Source organism: Drosophila guanche, unplaced genomic scaffold (genome assembly GCF_900245975.1).
Source record: "Drosophila guanche unplaced genomic scaffold, DGUA_6, whole genome shotgun sequence".
Classification (NCBI taxonomy): domain Eukaryota; kingdom Metazoa; phylum Arthropoda; class Insecta; order Diptera; family Drosophilidae; genus Drosophila; species Drosophila guanche.
Window position 1 is genome coordinate 894,525 of NW_022995750.1, and position 19,278 is coordinate 913,802.

A 19,278-nucleotide genomic window follows, 5' to 3' on the forward strand; every position below is an offset into this window, starting at 1 on the left:
TTGAATATATTTTCCTCCCCCGGCTTTTCCGTTAAACTGCAAAATTTCTCAGAGCTCTCCCTCTTGTTTTTCCTCTTTTTAAGTCTCTTGTCGGTGCCTTTTTTCTGGGTATTTTTCTTTGGTTTTTCCTGCATTCTCTGCCCATTCTGCCCCTCTTCTTATCATCGCTTTACTTTGTTGCACATTTGAGCAAAAGGCAAGTAAATGAAAAACTATTTCAATGAAGCAAAAGTTTCAAGTGTCTTCGGGTGATGGACAAGCGACAGTGGGCCACAGGGCCATGCAAATATAGCATGGAAATGTACACGTAGAGAATTTAAGGGCAACATTTATCGCTTTGCAGCATTCCAAACAGATATATGTACATAAACGTAGTTGCAAGTCTTTAACCAAGCTTTAGGGATATACTCTAAATCTCACTATTCCCCCTGTAAACATATTCAAGAGGATATATACTTTCAGTATTCTTAAGACTCCAGATATGCTCTTCAAAGGAACATAATCTTGCGTTTAAGAGGCTTGCTTTAGTAATTCAAACCTCTAGTTTTTAACCCAAGAACCATCACATTCGTACCCACTGTGCACGAACCATTTCCTTTGCTTGTCTCTTAGTATCCATCTACTGTTCCACTGCCACACTTGGACTTCGACTTCAAGTCAAAGCAAAGAGGGACAATACTCGCCAGTGCACCAGCAGCTCCGGCAGCACCGGCAGCAGCACATAATAATATTATTCTAGCCCCAACACCGCCTGCCCTTCTCTCGCATTTTCCCCCTCATTTTTGCTGGCCATTAAATGACAATTTTCAATTGGAATGCCATTCAAAGCGCACAGCAGCGACCAGGCTGCAAATATCTTTGCCAGAGAATAACTTGAAACGGGAAAAAGAGGAAACACTTGAAATACTTGTGCAAAAAAGAAGCAAGAAAGCGCAAAGCGAACAGGATGGAGAAGAAAAGTTTAAGTAGGCATAGAAGCAAAAGGAAAAGGAGACAAAATAAATGTAAAGGCAGGAGAAAAAGCAAAGGTGTCTTTCCCAAAATCTGGCTCCTTCTCTTCTCAAAAGTTATGAAAGTTTCTGCCCTTCCAATAAGCCCTGAAAACAAAACCAAACTACGAAGTAAAACCAAAACCAAAGGCACAGAAACTACAAGCAAAGGGCAAGGAATCCTTAAATACCCTTCCAGATGGGAAACATTCGGAAGCAGAACAAACCCTAAATGTTATACCCAAACACTAGCTTCTCATAATCGAAAGACCCTGCCTGCTGTAAGGGCAAACATTGGCTTTGGTTTTCTGTCTGTGGGTTTTTGTGTGTGTTTGGGGGGCAATCTCCCATGTCCCGGACAGGATTAGGCGCGCTCGCGCGGCTGGACGCGCCTGCAAGGACAGGGGATTTGGGGGCGACAAATGCCAAGTCCAAGACGACAGTTGAAAACGTTGGGATCAGCACACGGGACGACAGAGTCCTAGGGCTGTGTCAACTTGAGCAGGAGGCGTCTGAAAGCATTTCGAAGCGACTGAGGGAGGGGCTCTGCAGCCAGCGAATGACTGAATGAGTGAGTGAATGAATGGAGAGTTTGAAGCAGCACACAAGAAGCTGTTAGGCAAATATATATGCGCTAGGAGGGAAACCAGAAAGAAATAATAACATGGGCTCCTACACAAAAGGGAAAGGGTGCTCTCTCTCTCTCTCTTCGAAGAAGCAAAGCGAGGAAACACGTTAAGTGTACAATTTTCTTTTCACTTCATTCCCTGATGAATGTCCCTGCCCATACGCGTACACATGTACGTACGGGAGCGGCAGGACAGGTGCAAAATGGTAGGAAAAAATATCATATATAAAAAGTAACAAGAAAAAAATCCGTGGACAGGCAAAGAAAAATGAAAGGAAAGAAAAGCAAAGGAACCACTGATAGCACTCGCTCCCTACATTTTCGCCTGCCCACTAGCCACCCTCCCCCTCCCCCTCCAGCTGTTATCACGGAAGCAAAAGCGTTCGGTCTACCAGGAAAATGTCATAATTCATTAAAAGCCAAAGAAAGCGTGAAATTCTCCCCCGAGCGAGAGCCGCTCTGCTGTCACTCAGAAGGTGAAGCTTCTGTTGCCGTTGCTGTTCCTGTCTCCTTGTGTCCTTTCCTGTCGTGCTGCCTACAGGACACCACCTAATATTGAGCACACCTGAGCAAGAGGGCAAGAAACTCCTTTATAGCTCAAGAAGTTCGCCAACGACCTTGACTGGAGCATAATTTGGAATACCTTCCAATTTATTCCATTTGTAAATGCCTTAAATGTATTTCGGATATTTTTGAACACAGTCTTTAATGGAATTTATACAGGTTTCACTCTTAATTCGTGATTTGTATTCACTTTTCATGCACTTTGATTAGCTTTAACACCTTTTCGAATGAATTTGAAGGATTCATAATATTTTTAAAACATTATTGAGTGATTTTTAATGTATTCTTGAGGATTTTCTGTAAATTTAAATTTTGTTTTGTTTCACTTTTGTGGCACTTCCATTAAAGGATTTCCGCACATTTCCTTGAGGTAAACTCCACTTTGAGTTTATATTTTATAAGTTCGACTTCATTTATTGCGCATCTTTTATCAGTTATTCCCAATTTTCTTTTTTTTGGCTGCTTCCTGTTTTCGTGGGACTTGTTTACTTCCTTGTCGCTGAACGTTTTCTTTTCAAATGTTTCGCTATTTCCGCCAACAGCTGTTTGAAGGCGGCAAAACAGGAAGTCTGCTGCGAAAAGCACAGGACTAAGATAAAGCTACGAAACAGCTTCAATGCAAACATGCAACGAGCAAACGCTTTGGTTTGGTTTGGTTTGGTTTGGTTTGAAAATTCGAATTTTCGAAAAGGAGTGACTTATCACCCAGCTTTTGTGAGCAAAGTCGAGACAAGCAGTTCAAGCAGTTAACTGCATTAAGCAGTTCACCCGGTATTAAAAGCAGTTTACCCGTTTCACACTGCTTTAGCTGTAGTATGTTGTTAAGCAGTTTAACCAGTATTTAAAGCAGTTTCAGCCGCTTAATTCAAACAAGCCTTGACTTTTCCGTGAGCAAAATTCATTCAGCACGTAACAAAACAAGCAGAAACACAAAACAGAAATAGGGTTACACACACGCCACACGCCCCAAATACGAACAAATAAATCGAGAAACCAAAACAGGAAATCTTCAAAATGGTAAAATGCACCACGAAAACCTCGAAACCCCTAAAACGATCCACAATCCTTAGCACTCCCCGGAACATCAAGCCAAGCCATCACCCAAATTCTCAGCGATGAGCCGAAAAAAACCGGACGCAGCGGCCGCAGAGGATTCGATACGGAAGCGAATGTTCCGGCTAAAGTTCTCAACCACCGAATCGGTGCCCGTTAACCTGCGGGAATACGGCTTGATGCAGACTTCGCGGCAAACGGATACGCCGTATCCGCGCAACGAGCAGCCCGTGGATCCGAGCCTCCTGAAGGCGCGTCTGGTGGAGAGCAAACACAGCCCTGGTGGCAAGGGCCTGAAGGCGGTGGCCTCCAATCAATCGACTGGCAGTGGGGACCCGGACGGGCATCATCTGTCACACGCGACAAGTGTGGAGGCGGCTCCAGGACCCATTAGGGACAGTGCCAGCCTGCTGCTGGGCACGCCCCATCCGCGCAAGGGCCAGGCGCTCGACCCCAAAACGCTCATTCGTCAGTTGAGTGTCGCCAAGATCAAGCGTCCTTCGTTGGGAGCGCCTTGGAGCTCCTACGGACACTTGCCTGCCTGGCGCCCCTCCTTGGATCGCGCACGGGCCTCCGACGTTGGACACCATGGACACCTCAGCCCCACAATTCCGCCCGTGAAAGGAGCCCGCACCATTGGCACACCGAACCCCAAGAAGGGCTACGCCCTAAATGCTCGAGATCTGGCCAAGCAGCTGGAGGTCACGAAGTCCACGGAGACAGTGCACGCCCTGAAGAGCCCGCGAAACGAGAAGAGTCCGGGCAAACAGGTGGCCATTTCGGTAAAGTTTGGCAACACCTCGGACATCAGATCCGCCTCCATCCTCAGCGTTGGTTCAGGGCGCCACACCGCCTATAGCCTCACCAGCGACACGAGCGTCCTGACGACGGCCAGCAGTCATGAGTCCGGCATGGTGAAGATGAGCTTCGAGGAGCGACGACGGCTCTTCTACCAGGCAGAGTTCACCATTGCCAAGAACGGGCGAAAGATGAGCGACATCATCATGGCCGTGCCGCAAAAGCCAGTCGAGTACAAGGACAAGCGCGAGTGGCAGGGCCACGACCAGGCGGCGAACACAGAGCTCGAGGAGTTTATACGGTCGCAGGGACTGATCAAGACCCAGCGCGATCACCTCACAATCACAAGGATGCCGTCCGCGGTGCCCTCGCGACGGCAGAGCGAAACGGACTCCCTGCGCAGCTATCGTTCGCGCAGCAGCCGAAGGAACTCAGCGTATCAGCACATGAAGCGCCATCGCACACGCAGGAACATCAAGTTTAGTGCATCAGAGAAGGAAAAGAGAACGTATTCAGAGTGAAGGATGAGAGGGGGAAGCGCAGAGTGGCGCGAGAGAGCGCTTCAGAGTGAGAGAAGAAACGTGGGACGACAAAGCTCTCACTTTTCCTTCCTTTCTTACTCTGGGCAGCAGATGGAAGTCTATTTGGAATTATTATCTATTAGATTAATACCTGGACTACTCAAATTCGCATTTTATTAGAAAACATTTTCCATTCCTTTGCAATGTGCGGCATTAAAGTGAAATGATATTCCAGGAATCAGCCTGTCCTTTGCCTTAATTAAATATCAAAGCGAAACTTACATTAAATGATAATCGATTCGAACGCATTGCAAGGACTCGTATCTGTCAATTTAATGTGCCTTTTCGACAGACAGTTTTCTGACACCTTTATCGAATGGAAAGACAGCGACACGCACTTGCCTCTGGCAATGAAAGCATCTTCCAATTTCTCTCTGTACCCCTCCTCTGTCCAATGTTGTTTTGACATTCGGAAATATTTATCAACATCTGGCTGCATCTGTGTTATGGCAACAGGAATACGAGACAGACAGACAGTGGTGGCCCTTGCACTATCCATTCTCCTCTGTTCTTTTTTTGTTAAAGTAAGTCAACACCAAAAACATTCACATAAAATGTCAAAAGTGCCATTGACATGCGGCATTTGGCTGCTGATGCTGCTGATGCTGCCGATTGCCGGACGCATGCTTCACGGGGCTGCCCTTTTTTCAATACAAAATATAAACAAAAAGCATAGGAAAATATGTGTGAAAACAAAAAGTAATATGGGGCTAAGGAATACCCTTTCAAATGTGGCGATCAGGGAATTTGAAGCTAGACTCCTTTCGACTCTACATGCTACCCCATGCCATCATAATTATCTACAAATTAAATACACTTTTCTACCCTACAACAAAAATGCATCTAAAACAAACAAAAAACCGCATTCGACACCAACAAAAATCCCATTCAAAAATGCAACAACAACAAAAGTTGCAAAGCGGAAACAAAATACTTGTGCGCGATGCGTGCTTTTTCAAGAGTTTTTCCCTTTTTACATTAAGATTTTTTTGCTCTGCTCTGCTCTGCTCTGCTCTGTGATGTCTGCTCATATTTTTGGGAAAGAAAATACAACCATCGCCAGAGATTATTGAATTTCAAGTATGCATAAATATTTGCATGGCATTCGATAGCAATACAGAATTCTAATTGGGTTTCTAATGAAAAGCAGAACAAATAAAAGCCAGTCTTCTGGGGAAATTCTAAACTATTTTTAATAAAGGAAAATTAAAATTAATAAATGGGGGGAAATACGAGTGATATTGAATGCTACTTCACTTTGTGTGCAATATTTAACGAAATTGTGCAGAAAATATTTATGTTGTGGAAATTTCAATGAAATATTGATTGGATTTACATTTTTGCGGAATATGCGGAATTTATTTCCCCGATCTCTACAATTCCCTCTTCTTAAATTATGCACCAAAAAAAGGCATTAAAAAACCTCCACAAACTATCCTTTCCAAGGGCCACAAACACACACACACCCACAAACTGCAAGCGCTTAGTCCTTATGTACTTAGCCCTCAATTCTCAAGCACAACTTCTGTACTGTCACTGCCTTCTCTGCCATTTAAGCAATCAACTCGAGCGTAAGCCAACACACAATTGAAGACCACAAGAAACAATACGCAAGAAGTACGTTGAGGGGGGATACGATCTTTTGAATAACTATTACAAACAATCCACAATCCAGTGGGGGGGAGGTGGGAGTGAAATACTCACCCGAACGTTGGGCAATGGGCGGCACTCTTTCAACGCTTTCCTTGCCATTGGAAATTCGGTTGCCATCTCGCAGTTCCGTCAATGAGTGCTCAATGGCATCCGCATGAGCAATCAAATTGTTTTTCGTCTGAGAAAAGGAGCAGAGAGAGAGAGAGAGAGAACAGTTGTTAGAATTGGGAACAGAAGGGAGTGCAAAAGGGTGCAGATGTAAGTTCAAACCTTTTCAATTTCGTTCATCATGAGGGGCGTCACCTTCGGCATTTGGGCGTTCTTGCCAATGGCGCCGACAATCACCTGTAAATCGTCGTGACGCTCCTGTAAGAAAATAAAGATAAATACAGGCATAAAAGAATGCATTTAAAGCTCCGTTCAAAGATGCACGAGGGATGGGAAAAGCGGAAACGGAAGCTGCAATACACATACGGAAAGAAAATGGCCAACGGCGATGGGAATTCAATTTCAATTGCAATCATGCAAGGACTCGCTCCTCCACTCTCTTTCTCTGTACTTGTCTGTGGGAAAGCAACACTGAAATGCGTCTGGTGTGATGATGGAGGGACTGACTGTTCCTGTAGTGCTTCGGGGGCTACCTCTCCTCTGACGGCATTTGCCAACCAACAAAATTGCATTGGATTCCGTTCCTCAAGCGTTTGTTTCGTTTCGCGCCCAAAATCTGAATTTTCCGCAAATTTACAATCAATCACCGAATCAACACACACAAAAAATATGCAAAGAAGAACCGCTTGCTACACGAGATGCCGCGCAACTGAAGAGTGAAGCAGCTCAAAACAAAAAGCATACAAATCCAAATAGAAATACAACTAAAAACTGAATAAAAGAGAAACATTTACGCGTGTGTATGCGGGGGATTCCTCTTTAAATTTAGTTTTCCCCACTCTCTAGCTCTCGAATGCTCTCTCTGAAGCGCTCTCGAGCAAACGGAAAATTCGCTTTTCTATTTTCTATTTTTGATTTTTTTATATTTCTTACGCTTGTCCCCATCCCTCACATACAGACACACATTGGGGCCATAAAATCAAACAAAACAACAAATGATTGCAATGATTAATGGATTGTGATTGTTGTCTAGGGATGGGAAACTCGCTGAACTTGTTTTAGAGGTGAGTGTGGGGATCTATCATTTGTGAGCGAAACGCTTTTTAAGGATTAAAGGGGACAACGTTTTTTGAATAGTTGAACATCTCTTTAAAAAAGATAAATATTAGCGTTCATTGTTAAAATATTTCCTACAATTTCTGCAAATAATATAATTAATCGCTATAATATTTTCCATATTCCCCACAACAATTTCTGTCCAAAATTCCCTCTCCAAATCACTATTTGTTTTATATACAAAATGGCATCTGCCATTCATAAATTTTTATATTTCCCATTCATCAAAAATCAAAGAAGAACCACCGAATATTTCTATGATAAAACATGACATGTCCAACCCTTCAAGCACTCATCATTCATCAGCTGCATCTGCAAAGATCTCTTAGTCCATAAGAGATAGTCCAGCCTTCCTCGCTCTTTTAGTTTTCTCTTTTTGCTCACTTTTCTACTCTTAAGTTCTGACCTACAAACGAAATCTCCTTCTAAATGCACACAAATACTGTCGCTGTCGTCTTCGTGTAACTGTGTCAGAAATATTTATTTTTGGGCTTCTAATGGACCCATTTAGCCACGCTCGAAATATTGTGGGGCCTCCACTATGGGCGGTGCATCTTCCTCTATAGATCGGAATGCCTCGAGAGGGCAATTAACTTTCTATCAGCGATTCTGCTCTGTGTCTGTGACGCGGATGAGTAATGCCAGACGATTAAATAAATCTTCTACGATAGCACTCGTAATTTCGCACAACCAGATGTTGCCCCTCCCAGATGCAAAGATCTGGCATCTGGCTTCTGGCATCTAGCCAGAGGATGCCATCCACACTTACATTGATATCATCCATGCGCTTCTCAAGATCACCGCTGGACTTCAAGTCGACAGGTTTCTCAATCAAGACATTAATGCGACGCAGTCCCTTGGTGACAAGTTCTTCAATGTTGACACTTTCCAGTGGGGGAGCAGCCGCACCACTTCCCATGGTCTTTGATCTGTAAAGAATGAATTCCCATAAGTGAGTGGCACATACGATATAGATTTTCCTTGATATCCAACCTCGCTTTTTGCACTTCTCGGAATTGTTCGCGGAGTATGATTTGCGTTCGCATAACCAAACGAGAGATGCTGCCCTGTCTGCCATGGGTCTCTAAAACCAAGGAATCGCCTTGGGATATCAATGTGGCCGCATCGGGTGCTATCAGCAGGCGCAGATCCTCCCTATAAAAAGATTCTTACATTAGCAAAAGGAGTCTAAATGGAAACTACTCTAATCTTACGCTTCACTCTCGTGACACTGTTCGATCTTCGCTTTCGTTAGCTTCAATTTGTATATCATCTGTTTGGCCTGTTTGTCGAATTCCCTTACACGATCATCCAAACTCTTCGGCTCCTGCTCTCCCAGTGGACTTTTGAGTGTCACATTCGAATCATCTGCTGGCGAGGGCATAGAATGCATGACCTTGCTCAAGAAGGAGTCTGGTTTCTTGGCCGACGGTGTCTCGATGCGACTCTGAAGAAAAATAACAATCATATTTATAGTACAAATAATTATAATCTTCGTGCTGAGGATATTTTCCCTTGAGATTTGGCTCCCCGAAATTACCGTATCACTATCGGAGTCAATGTTTGGTGTCATTTCCAGCGAGAAACGCGGTATCTCCTCATCGTCGGAGAATACCAAAGGTTCGATATCGAAACCGGACTCTTTGTCTGGACTATAGAAACTATCGCGACCTGGTGATTCGGGTTCCGTGTCGGGTGTCCCCGGTTGAAGGTGGCGCCAACGCTTGGGCTTCGACACTTGCGGAGCTCTGGGCTTGTCAGGGGTCTTGGGAACATCTTCATCCTCCTCCGAGTCCCTTAGGATATCCCGCTCGTTGGCTATTCGCTTGCGCTTCTCATCGAATGAGATGCGATGCTTCTCTACGCGCAGAAACGGCGTGCTAGTGTTGCCATCGCCAGGACGCAGAAGCGTCTCCTCCTCATCCAGCACTTTGGGCAGGGGACTCTCGCAGAGAGAGTGCTTGCTCTTGGTTAGCGATGACGAATCCGAGTCCTCAGAGAGATCCACAATCTGCACAGTCTCCACATATTCGGGTACGAATGGCTCCACGCTCTCCAGAATATTGACAGTGGACACAATCTCTCCCTGATGCGGTTCCATGGTCCCATGGTGGATGTTCTGCACCGACATCTTGTCGTTCTGAATGTTCTTCACCTTGACCTCCACCATTTGGGCGGGAATGGCTGGTGCCTTTCGCTTTGTTTTGTTGGGTTTTGGCGGTGCTGGAGATTTAGAGACTTTCGAAGGGTTCAGCGATATCTGGGAGAACAAAGTGCTGGATTCTGCCAAACGGAAGGTTTGCGGAGGCAGGACATCCGGCAGCACCGGCTCTCCACTTGCATCCGATGGTCTCTCCACGGACTTAGTGGGCGACTCTGCTGGAGACTGTGTAGATGGTGTTTCACCGGCCTGGGGTGTCCGTGCACGTCTCTGTCGTACTGTATCGCTCACCACAACGATTTCCATGTCGTCATCGTTTGAAGACTTTTGCGTAGAGTTGGTAATCAACGTTGTGGCCTCATTAAAACGTGTTTTCAACACATCCTGCGCAATAAATGCATATTTTTGTACAAGAAAAACTCTCAATTCTAGAAACTCTCCAAAAATATATAAATGTTTTTCCACAAGCCCATGAAGCCTCAAACGCGTTGAATGACATGTTAAATAGATATTTTTTACATTTAATAAAGTCTCCAAAGAAGCATTTAGCATTTGGTTTTGGTGGTGAGGCGCAGGTAGTGGTGGATTTTTTGTTTAATTTATATTTATTGGTGAGTCGGTGGATTGGAGGGATTACGGATAACATGTTGGACGCAGCCGCAACCAGTTTTGAACGCCACAACAAACGACAGTAAAGAGGTTCTAGTTCTATATTCTAGTATCAAGTAAAAAAAACTCTACACAATACAACAAAATTTGAAGCGTGAAAATGACACCAAAGTTAAACCCCGGTAGAGCTCTAGTGATACGGTGATTTCTGGTTTTATACATGGTTTTTCTTTTCTTTTTTTATGGTTTATTATTATTATGTTGGTTTTTGGGATGATGATTTACCAACACTGATTACGGTTGGTTCTTTGATTAGCTTTTGGGTGGAGAGTGGAGAGATTATTGAATGGTTTTATGAAACTTTGCAAATAAAAAAACATTTATGGGTTTAAATTAAATATTACAATTAGAGGAGAAGCCATTGATAGAGAAGTATTGGTAATAGGTTGGTTAAATATGGTAAATGGTATGATAAATATATATAAGGTGGGATAGACATGAGAATTAGATGTTTACTCAAACAGTATTACAGGTACAATTCATTGGCTCTCGCTGAACTTCGATTCCGCCTTTGCAACAATATTATTTGCCATTTAAGACTTGTTTACAACACTGTTCCATCAGATTGAAATCTCAACCTCTTTTTCCTCAAGAGACAACAATTTTATTTAATTGACTTCCAATGTCCAGATGTCCGCCTCAATTTTCATTCTTAAGCAAGTTGTAATCAAAATTTAAAGCTGTCATCTGTCCGTCTTCTTAAATCTTAAACAGAGAGCTATGCGAATGCTTCAAATGAATCAAAAGCACAAATGAGGCGAAGCACAAGAAGTAAAAGTAGACGGCACGAAACGAGAGAGAGAAATTCAATTCCATTTGACAGAGGTGTTCGAGTAGAAACAACCACAAAACAGGGGAATGAAGAGAAGGGATGTATGGATGAGTGAATGAATGGATGGGTGTTTGGGTGGTTGGTCGAATGGACAAGGAATGAAAGGACTGTAGCGAAATGTGAAATAAGCAAATGAGAGGACAAACAAAAAGCTGTACTTCCGAAATGGAAACCTGATAATAGACACAGAGAAATGCAGATGAAAATGAGAGATGGAGAATGGGAACCAATAAGCATATATTATGTACAGAGAGAGAGGAGGGGAGGAAAAGCTTTGCGTAATTAAGAGGATTTGTTTCGTACTTACCACAACTATTGCAATTACTTGTTGCTGCAACTTTTCAATCTCCGGATTCGATGGCACATTTATCTCCTTCAAATCATGCTCCATTGCTCTGAAATAAACAAAAGACCAATTTAAATTATGAATTCACTTGGGAGACCCTGAATTCTAGACAAACTTTAACGTCTCGAGGGATATGTTGTCCAAATTCTGCAGCGTTGCCTTCATTTCGGTGAGTCTCTTAATGATATCCGCACTCGTGAGTTTGTGGTAGGTCGCCTTTAAGCCATCAATCCTTTGCCGTGCATCCACCATGCAACTTTGATCACAGGATTTACTGTACTCATTATAGTGCTCCTCGCACTTCCTTAGCACCTCCTCAAAGTCCAACAGAATAGAGTTACGATCGTGTACTTCCTGTGGGGACTCAAAGCGTCGTATCAGCGTATCGGCCGAATCGAAGCACTCTTCCAGATTTCGTGCCAGCGACAGTAGACCCTCCAGAATCACCTTCGACTGGGTCACGTTCTCGCCCAGCGCATTGTACAGATGCTTCAAAGCATCTATTTTCTGACTCAATAGCTTTGGGGACTTTGTGTAACGATCCTCGCATACCCTGCGTCCTGTCTTAATGGTGCTCTCGATCTCCGCCTTGATTTCCGAGAGTGTGCGATAGATTTGCTACAAAAGACAAATGCATTTTCTTTAGATTTCTGCTTCTCCGTGGAAGGGGCAGGGCTTGCTCCACTCACCAAACACTTTTGATACTGCGCTTGCACTGTATTCGGTCCCGCGGATGCCAAATCTAACACCAGTGTAGATCTCTCCACATTTCTAAGATCCCCATAGGCGCGATTCAATCGCGATTCATAGGCGGGCTGTGGTGCGGTGCACTTGCTAAGCTTCGCCTGGCACGCCTTGAATCTCAGCTCCATGAGATTCAGTTGCTCTTGGAGACGATTGGCGGCACCCATTTTTCCGTTTCTCGTGTGTTCGGCTATCAGTTCTGTGATTTCCTTAAAGTTTTGCTCATTTGTGATAAATTCCCGAGCCAGTCGCTGAAAGAAAAGGATTTTTACTACCGTGCCAGACATAAATCTCCCCTAAAACTCACCTGAAAATCATCTGGCAGATCCTCAATGGTCACGTCATTCTCCAAATGCTCGCTAAGTATCTCATCCACCCGCGTGAGCCAAGCCTCGAACTGCACAATGCATTTTTCCGACTGCTCCGCCTCACTGACCTTCTCTTCGAGAAGTTCTGTGCGCTTCTTGGCCTGTTGCTGTAACTTAGTCCATCTGTCAACCATATCCTGGATATCCTTACGCATTGTTTCGGCCATGAATTCGTTGTCAATTAGCTCAGTGCCAATTTCCTGAATCTTCTCCAGCCATTCATCAGAGTGGGAGCGCAAAACATTTTCCAGATCCTATAGGGGAACACAGGATTGAGGATTACAAAAAGTTTAATTTAAATTGAAGAGATTTCTACTCACATCTAATTCTTCCATGATCTCTTCTGCATCTGCTGCATTCTCTGGTGTATTTCGTATCTTGTTTTCCAGTCGATCCAAATAGCCCGTTTCGCTGACCATAAACTTCTTGAATTCACCCAATTGTGTGGATATATGCTCCAGCAGGGCCGTCTTGGCGTACACCCGCTCGGTGACCTCCGTCCAGCGTGCATTTAGGCGCGTGAATTGCTTTGCCAGCGAGCCATACTTTGACTCCTTTTCCTTGTCCTGTAGCTCATCCATTTGCAGCAGCAGCTCTCCCCCTAGCTCGTTGAGTTCGCGGAAGGATGTGGTCTCCCTTTCGCAGGTCTCTTTAAGGGTCTGGAATCGGCATTTGCTTTGGAAGAGCTCATTAGAGTTGGGTATATCCGCCACACCCGATTTGGGTGTATTTTTCTCCAGTTCACTGAGCCACAGCTCGGTTTTCCGCAGTCGCTGCTGTATGACATCCATCTGTGTGTGGATTTCCAGCTGCTGTTGTCGCTGCTCCCGATGCACTTGCTCCACCTTCTCGTACAATGCGTTTAGGGTTCGTATTTGTGATTGCAGCGACTCTTTCTGCTGGGCTTCTGCCTCCTTGATCAGAATTTCACTGAAATTTCGTGCACTGATGACATCAATTTCCAGTTTTCTCAGATCTTGACTCGTTCCACTGCCGGAATTTCCATCAGCTGCGGTCTGGAGCACGGCTACGATGGCATTATATTCCGCTGTAAAATGATTCAAGTTCTCGATGGCTGTCGTCTGCTTGATCACTCGCTCGTTCAGCATCTCTGGCAGACGCTGCCATGTGGCCTGAAGATCTTCATTCAGCAGAGTCCTGGGAAGTCGTTCGTATTTACTTTTCAGGGACTCCAATTCATCCACCAAGTGGTTCAGCGATTGCTGTTGACTCTGCATGATGTCTAGCGAGGAAACGCGCACCTTTTGGCTGCCCACCTTCTCCATGAACCCCTTAATCTCCTCTAGTTCCCTCGAATGATGCTCTCCGCCCCTTTGTTGGATGAGCGCCTGCAATGCCTGCTTCATGTCATGCCAGCTGTCGTAAAATAAACCAAAATCCTGCTTCCATTCCACCAGCGAAACATCCAAGTCCTCTGTGGCTTTTTTGGCTTCAGAAATCTCTAGGGACAACGATTCCATATGGCTGAGACGTTGCTCGAGCTCCTTGCCACTGGCTGTGCCCGCATGCTGCTTGTACCAGTCCCGCGAGTCGGCCAAAACGAGCTTGAAGCCAGTCAAACTGTTGTAGTAGCGCTCCTTGGCCAACAGTGTGTGGCTCTCGCTCTGTTGTGTGGCCAGACGTTGGGTGAGCAGGCCATAGCGTTGCTCCAGCTGTTTGATGTGCGTATCCTCCAATATGAGGTTCCTCGAAGGGTCCTCCAGCTCACAGACTTCGTACAGTTTCTTCAGCTCTGGCAGTGTGCCACTCCTTAGCTGATTTTCCGCTTGAAGTTCCTTCAAAACATCGCACTGCTGTCGCAGGCTCTGCCGCTGGAGCTGCTGCAGCTTCGATTCTGCCTCTTGCACATGGGAAAAGTGTTCCATAATTTGCATTTCCAAGGCATAAAAGTTGTCGCCGTTCCTCAGTTTCCTCTTCTTGGTGGCCGAGTCGTGCGAGAGCTCCGAATCTTCTTCGGATTCCTCTCCAAAACGGATAATCATTTGATAGTCCACCCAGCCCTCGGGTCGCACCACGCGACTGTCATCATAGCTCGCACGATCTCGGCCAAAATTGAATCCTTTCGTCTCGATGCGCACCGTTTGAACTTCTAGAATCTGTTTGAGAGCGTCCAAACGATCCTCGTAGCTCTCTAGTTGCACGAGCACCCGCTCCCCACGATCATCGCCATCCTGCAGAGTGGCAGCCACCATTTGGCGCAGATCTATGAGGTAACGCTGCAGTTCCAGCAGATCCTTGGCACAATAATTGAGTTCGTTGATACGCTGTGTGATGCCGCCAACATCTGTGACATCCTGGCACTCCATCTGCTTGAGATCCTGCTCCCGAGCGTCCAGCCAGCGCGAGATGCATTTGTATTGCTGCAGTTTCTCGGTGCGCAGGTCGCTCCACTTGACCACATGCGACCAGCGCTCGCCAAGGGCACTCAGGCGATCCTCGAGATCGATAAAGTTGCCCGATGTATCGTTGACTATCACCACCATGCTGCTGAGGCTATCCACCAGCTCCTGCTGCTCGGAGAGATCTGATTTTAGGCTGCGTGCCTCCAGCAGCTGCTTCTCCGCCTCCGGCAGCGTGGGTCCAATGTCCGTCATGTGCGAAATGCGATCTTCCACGCTGGTGAGAAACTGCCGCAGCTGCTCCAGCTTTTGCTTCTGAAACTCGGCCAATCGCATGAGGATCTTGGCCTGCACATCGAGTGCCCGCAGTCGCAGCGTCTCCCATCGTTCATTAAGCAGCACCATCTGCTGACGCACCTCGTTCTGATCGTCGATGCTAAGGCCTGCTCCCCCAGCCTTTTGTGATTCATTGATCAGGTTGCTGCCCTCCTCCAGGGCCTCGCCTACGTACTCCTGGTGTTCGGTGAGCTTCAGCATAAAGCTTTCGTTTTCATGGAATTGAAACTTGGCCGTCGGAAAGTCCTGCGGATCGGGTATCTCCTGCGAGAGCAGCTGCTCATCTTCCAGAAGGAGTGTCAGCACAGCCTCGAGCGCCGTTTGATATCCACTTATCTCCACACTGGCATTTGTGGCGGTGCTCAGGGGTCTCATGGAGGATTTCAGCTCCAAAGTGGAACCCTTTTCGAGGCTGCCCCCGCTCTCGGAGGTGTAAATCTCCATATTATCGAGGGGCACCTCATCCAAATCCGTAATACTCGTACAGGGTACCCTATCCTGCTCCTCCTGCTGCTCCTGCTGTTCTCGCTGTGCCGCTCTCATCGACTCCATGGCATGGTACAGGCACATTACATACATTTGAATCGATTTGTTGTCCGGTTTGTGAGTGTGCACATCCTCGGCATCCAGTAACTTCTCGATTTTAAAGTGGCGATGCGCCAAATCGAATGCCAAGTGAAGACGCTGCAGTGCATGTTGTTGCAGTGCGGCCTCCAGGTGCAGCTCCTCCAAATGTGCAGCCAAAATCATAAGAAAGGCTCTGCCATCCGCCCAAGAGCTCGAGAAATCCGTCAGCTGTAATCCCTGTGGCTCTGTGTACTGTCGTGCCCATGCCAAAAGGGATTTCTCCACGCCATTGCTCGAATGACTTTTGACTAGATGCTGGCCATTGAATTCCAGGGCAATCAACCAAATGAGTCCCAGGGTTAGCTTCGGATTCCCACCGACAATGTCATCACTGGAGATATTCACCAGCTTCACCCCATGCTGCTGGATGACATGAATGACCTTATTCAGATTGTTAATGTGATGGACACGCATGCGTCCCTTTTCGGGTTTCTAAAAAGGAATAGAGAGAGAGAAAAGTGAGTATTAATATGTGAGTTTCATTCTTTAATGATCCTCTTACCATCTGTGTCTGTGTCAAATTGCTGAGCAAAGCCAACAATCGATGACCATCCCGCAGATCCAAGAACAAATCCTTCACTGGTGTGCACTGGGTATCGCTTAAATGTGAGTTTATCCATTTCGTAAACGTTTTCTTCTGTATGTGCTGTCGTTCATCTGCAAAAAGCGAGGAGCGAGAGAGAGAGGGAGTGACGTTGATTAGTTTTGCACAAGACTTTCTTTCCTTCATTATTTCATTTAGTTTCGTTTGTTTGCCCAAACCTCGTGCCAAATCGGCGGACTGTAATGGTAAATTGTAGGCCATAGCCAAAGTCACTGTCCAACCCCAAAGCGACAGACAAGAGTCTCTTAAGAACGCAATGCACGAACGCGAACGCGAACACCTCTCCCAAACGGGTCTCCAATCGAGTCTTGAGTCTAGTCTGTGGGTCTATGCGACTGTGTAGCTATGGGGCCAATGGGTAGGGCTCTACTTTGCTAATGAACTGCACTGCAAAAAGTGCCAAATCATTCGCTCAAAATCAATTAGCAGAGACGTCGCTTGCAGTTTTAAGGCGCAACGATCAGAGTGGGGCTGAAATGAGCTTTTGGCATACAGTGGATCCAAACTAAAGTTGAAATTAATAGCAGAAATTTAAAAAAAAAGAAAAGGCAGTTAAATTTCGATTAACATTGGCATTCTGAAACCAATGTCTCAAAGGGCAATGCCGTTAAATAAAAAAAGATAAATCGAAACGATCGAACCTCTTTTCTTTTTTTACGAGGATTTTTTCGTGTGGCAATTTTCACTGCCTTTCGATATTTTCCATCTTCTTGTCGGCATCTCGAGCGCGTCATTTGTCAGTTTTGTGTGAAACCGCAGCTCATTCTGGTCGAAAGCAATTTGCATTGCGGCTCCATGCAATATACTCTAGGTGCCTCATGGCTTGGCGTCCCCTCCTATTCGGGGGTCGGGTGCTAGGAGCATGTGAGGGACTCTGATTGATGGCCGTCTTAGGGGCAAAGACAATTAAATAAAGTGGCCGCCTGTGCGTGTAATTATTGATCGATTTTGCGTTTCGAGGTAAGTAATTAGGCCCTGAAATTAGATACGCTTCTATCTATGCATCTCCAGGACAAACACTTGACATTTGACATCGTGAATGGAAAGAGCAAAGGTCACACTTTGAGTAAGTTTTATACAGAAATTACTGCAGTAATTAACTAGTTTTAATTAGTTTAAGCAGGTGTGGAGCTATGCAAATTAACTACTACGTTGTTTGAGCAACCATGTGCAGCCGTGTGTGACCATAAATGTGAGATAGTCATAAGTACGATTAAGTGGATTCGAGAGTAAAATTAAACTATATGCCATGCAGTCCATGGAAACACAACAAACCAATAGTCCTGCTTGTTGAATACCTACAATAATTGTACCTCTTAAAATCCATTCATCATTTAATGGTATAAGCGAAGTGGCAGCTTTAAACGCCATCATTCATGCAATAAAATGAAGATAGATCCCTAATTTACATTCAGGTCTCGGTCTCAGTTTCTATTTGCAGTGCCACATTGGAATACCTAATTACACATTCAAAGGAAAGGCTTTCCATCCATGTATCTACAAATGGGAATGTATAGCATAATAAATCATCTTTTGGTTAGTTCTGCGATGCCCTGTTCCTGTGGCAAAGACGCTGTGGCAAGTGGCAAAGGCAAGGCGCTCTCAAGACGACATGCCACTCGCTGACTCAGTACGGAATTTAATTGCCTTATAAATGAAGGACGTTCCACAAGGAGTCTTAGTCTTGGTCCCCGCTGCCTGAACGTAGAACTAATTGCCGTCACAGCACTGTGCCCCACACACACACACACACACACACAATATTGATCGATGTTGAAAGTCACGATGCTATCCGTGTGCCACCCTGCCTGCCTGTTGCCTGTTGCATGTGACCCACAAATGTGGCGGACTGTAAAATAGGGTCCCGAAGGGAAAAGGAACTACAGAAGCCCCATGCCTTGACTTTGCCACACGTACAAATGTCACCACCAGTCAATTGGAAAGAGAATTCTCTCCTGGCTCATGCCAATTTTGGTAGACAAGGAACCTGTCCCTCTCTCTCTGTCTGGTAATTAAATGAAAATTCATTAATTGAGCTTTGGACTCTTTGCATTCATTAAGTTAATACTCTCTTCTTTGTACAATGGACTAGGTCAATGGACGCTGCAGGTCACTTTATATCTTCAGAGCCCCCTTAACAAACAATGGACCTAAGCCCCTGTTGGTCATCTCTAAGCAATTAAATAAGCAACATGCAGCATCATCAGCTTTTGGATTGCTGCTGCTTCTGCTGCTGCTGCATCATCATCATCATTTTTCCCAAACGAAAAACCAAACAGCAGCATATTTTTTCCAGTGTCAATTACTGCAATTTTCTTCTTTTCCAACCAATTCAAATTGCAGTTTGGAACTTCTTTCTTTTTTGTTTGTGTTTCTGTTTACCAGGAAGTACGATTCGCACGAAATATTCAGAAATCATCTACGAGTATGTTCTGATGCTGCCTTTTGGCCTGATCTCTGTCCAACCCGTTCCCTCCAGCTTCAAGTAGTGTGGCAAATTGTTTTCCCCGGAAAATCTCTTTCAACAAGGGAAAGTCTTTACTGCCACCACTTTTTGTTGACTCTTTTTGGAAGCCATTCAATTGGCAAAAACACAACTCGAAAAATATTATTGTTTGAATGCGTATTCATTGTGCGAAAAGTTTCGACCAAAGTTGTGGGCTGGCAAAATATTATTTCCTTATTTTCTGCCGTATAGTTTTGTGAAGGAGTAGGATACCAACTGCTTTTGTTCATTTTTT

The 19,278-nt window shown here is 45.1% G+C and overlaps 2 protein-coding genes across 18 annotated transcripts in view; one reads left to right on the forward strand and one right to left on the reverse strand.

The window, feature by feature from the left end:
* The window catches only part of LOC117586131 (dystrophin), a 155,982-nt gene that overhangs the window by 122,937 nt on the left and 13,767 nt on the right, over positions 1 to 19,278 (reverse strand). For 11 of the 17 annotated variants that reach the window (XM_034276016.1, XM_034276004.1, XM_034276003.1 and 8 more), the window contains 12 exons: positions 16,436 to 16,590; positions 12,931 to 16,365; positions 12,550 to 12,864; positions 12,188 to 12,493; positions 11,614 to 12,116; positions 11,460 to 11,547; positions 9,031 to 10,035; positions 8,705 to 8,937; positions 8,484 to 8,645; positions 8,260 to 8,419; positions 6,537 to 6,632; positions 6,318 to 6,444 (listed from right to left, as the gene is read on the reverse strand). In XM_034276016.1, the coding sequence (XP_034131907.1) occupies positions 6,318 to 6,444; positions 6,537 to 6,632; positions 8,260 to 8,419; positions 8,484 to 8,645; positions 8,705 to 8,937; positions 9,031 to 10,035; positions 11,460 to 11,547; positions 11,614 to 12,116; positions 12,188 to 12,493; positions 12,550 to 12,864; positions 12,931 to 16,365; positions 16,436 to 16,590 (6,585 nt within the window). Of the gene's footprint in view, positions 1 to 6,317; positions 6,445 to 6,536; positions 6,633 to 8,259; positions 8,420 to 8,483; positions 8,646 to 8,704; positions 8,938 to 9,030; positions 10,036 to 11,459; positions 11,548 to 11,613; positions 12,117 to 12,187; positions 12,494 to 12,549; positions 12,865 to 12,930; positions 16,366 to 16,435; positions 16,591 to 16,695; positions 16,754 to 19,278 lie in introns of those variants that run through there. The other 6 variants (XM_034276021.1, XM_034276019.1, XM_034276010.1 and 3 more) reach the window with 2 other exon arrangements.
* LOC117586138 lies at positions 3,098 to 4,791 on the forward strand. The gene is made up of 2 exons (XM_034276030.1): positions 3,098 to 3,198; positions 3,252 to 4,791. The coding sequence occupies exons 1-2, from the start codon at positions 3,196 to 3,198 to the stop codon at positions 4,551 to 4,553; spliced, it is 1,305 nt and encodes a 434-aa protein (XP_034131921.1). The 5' UTR covers positions 3,098 to 3,195; the 3' UTR covers positions 4,554 to 4,791.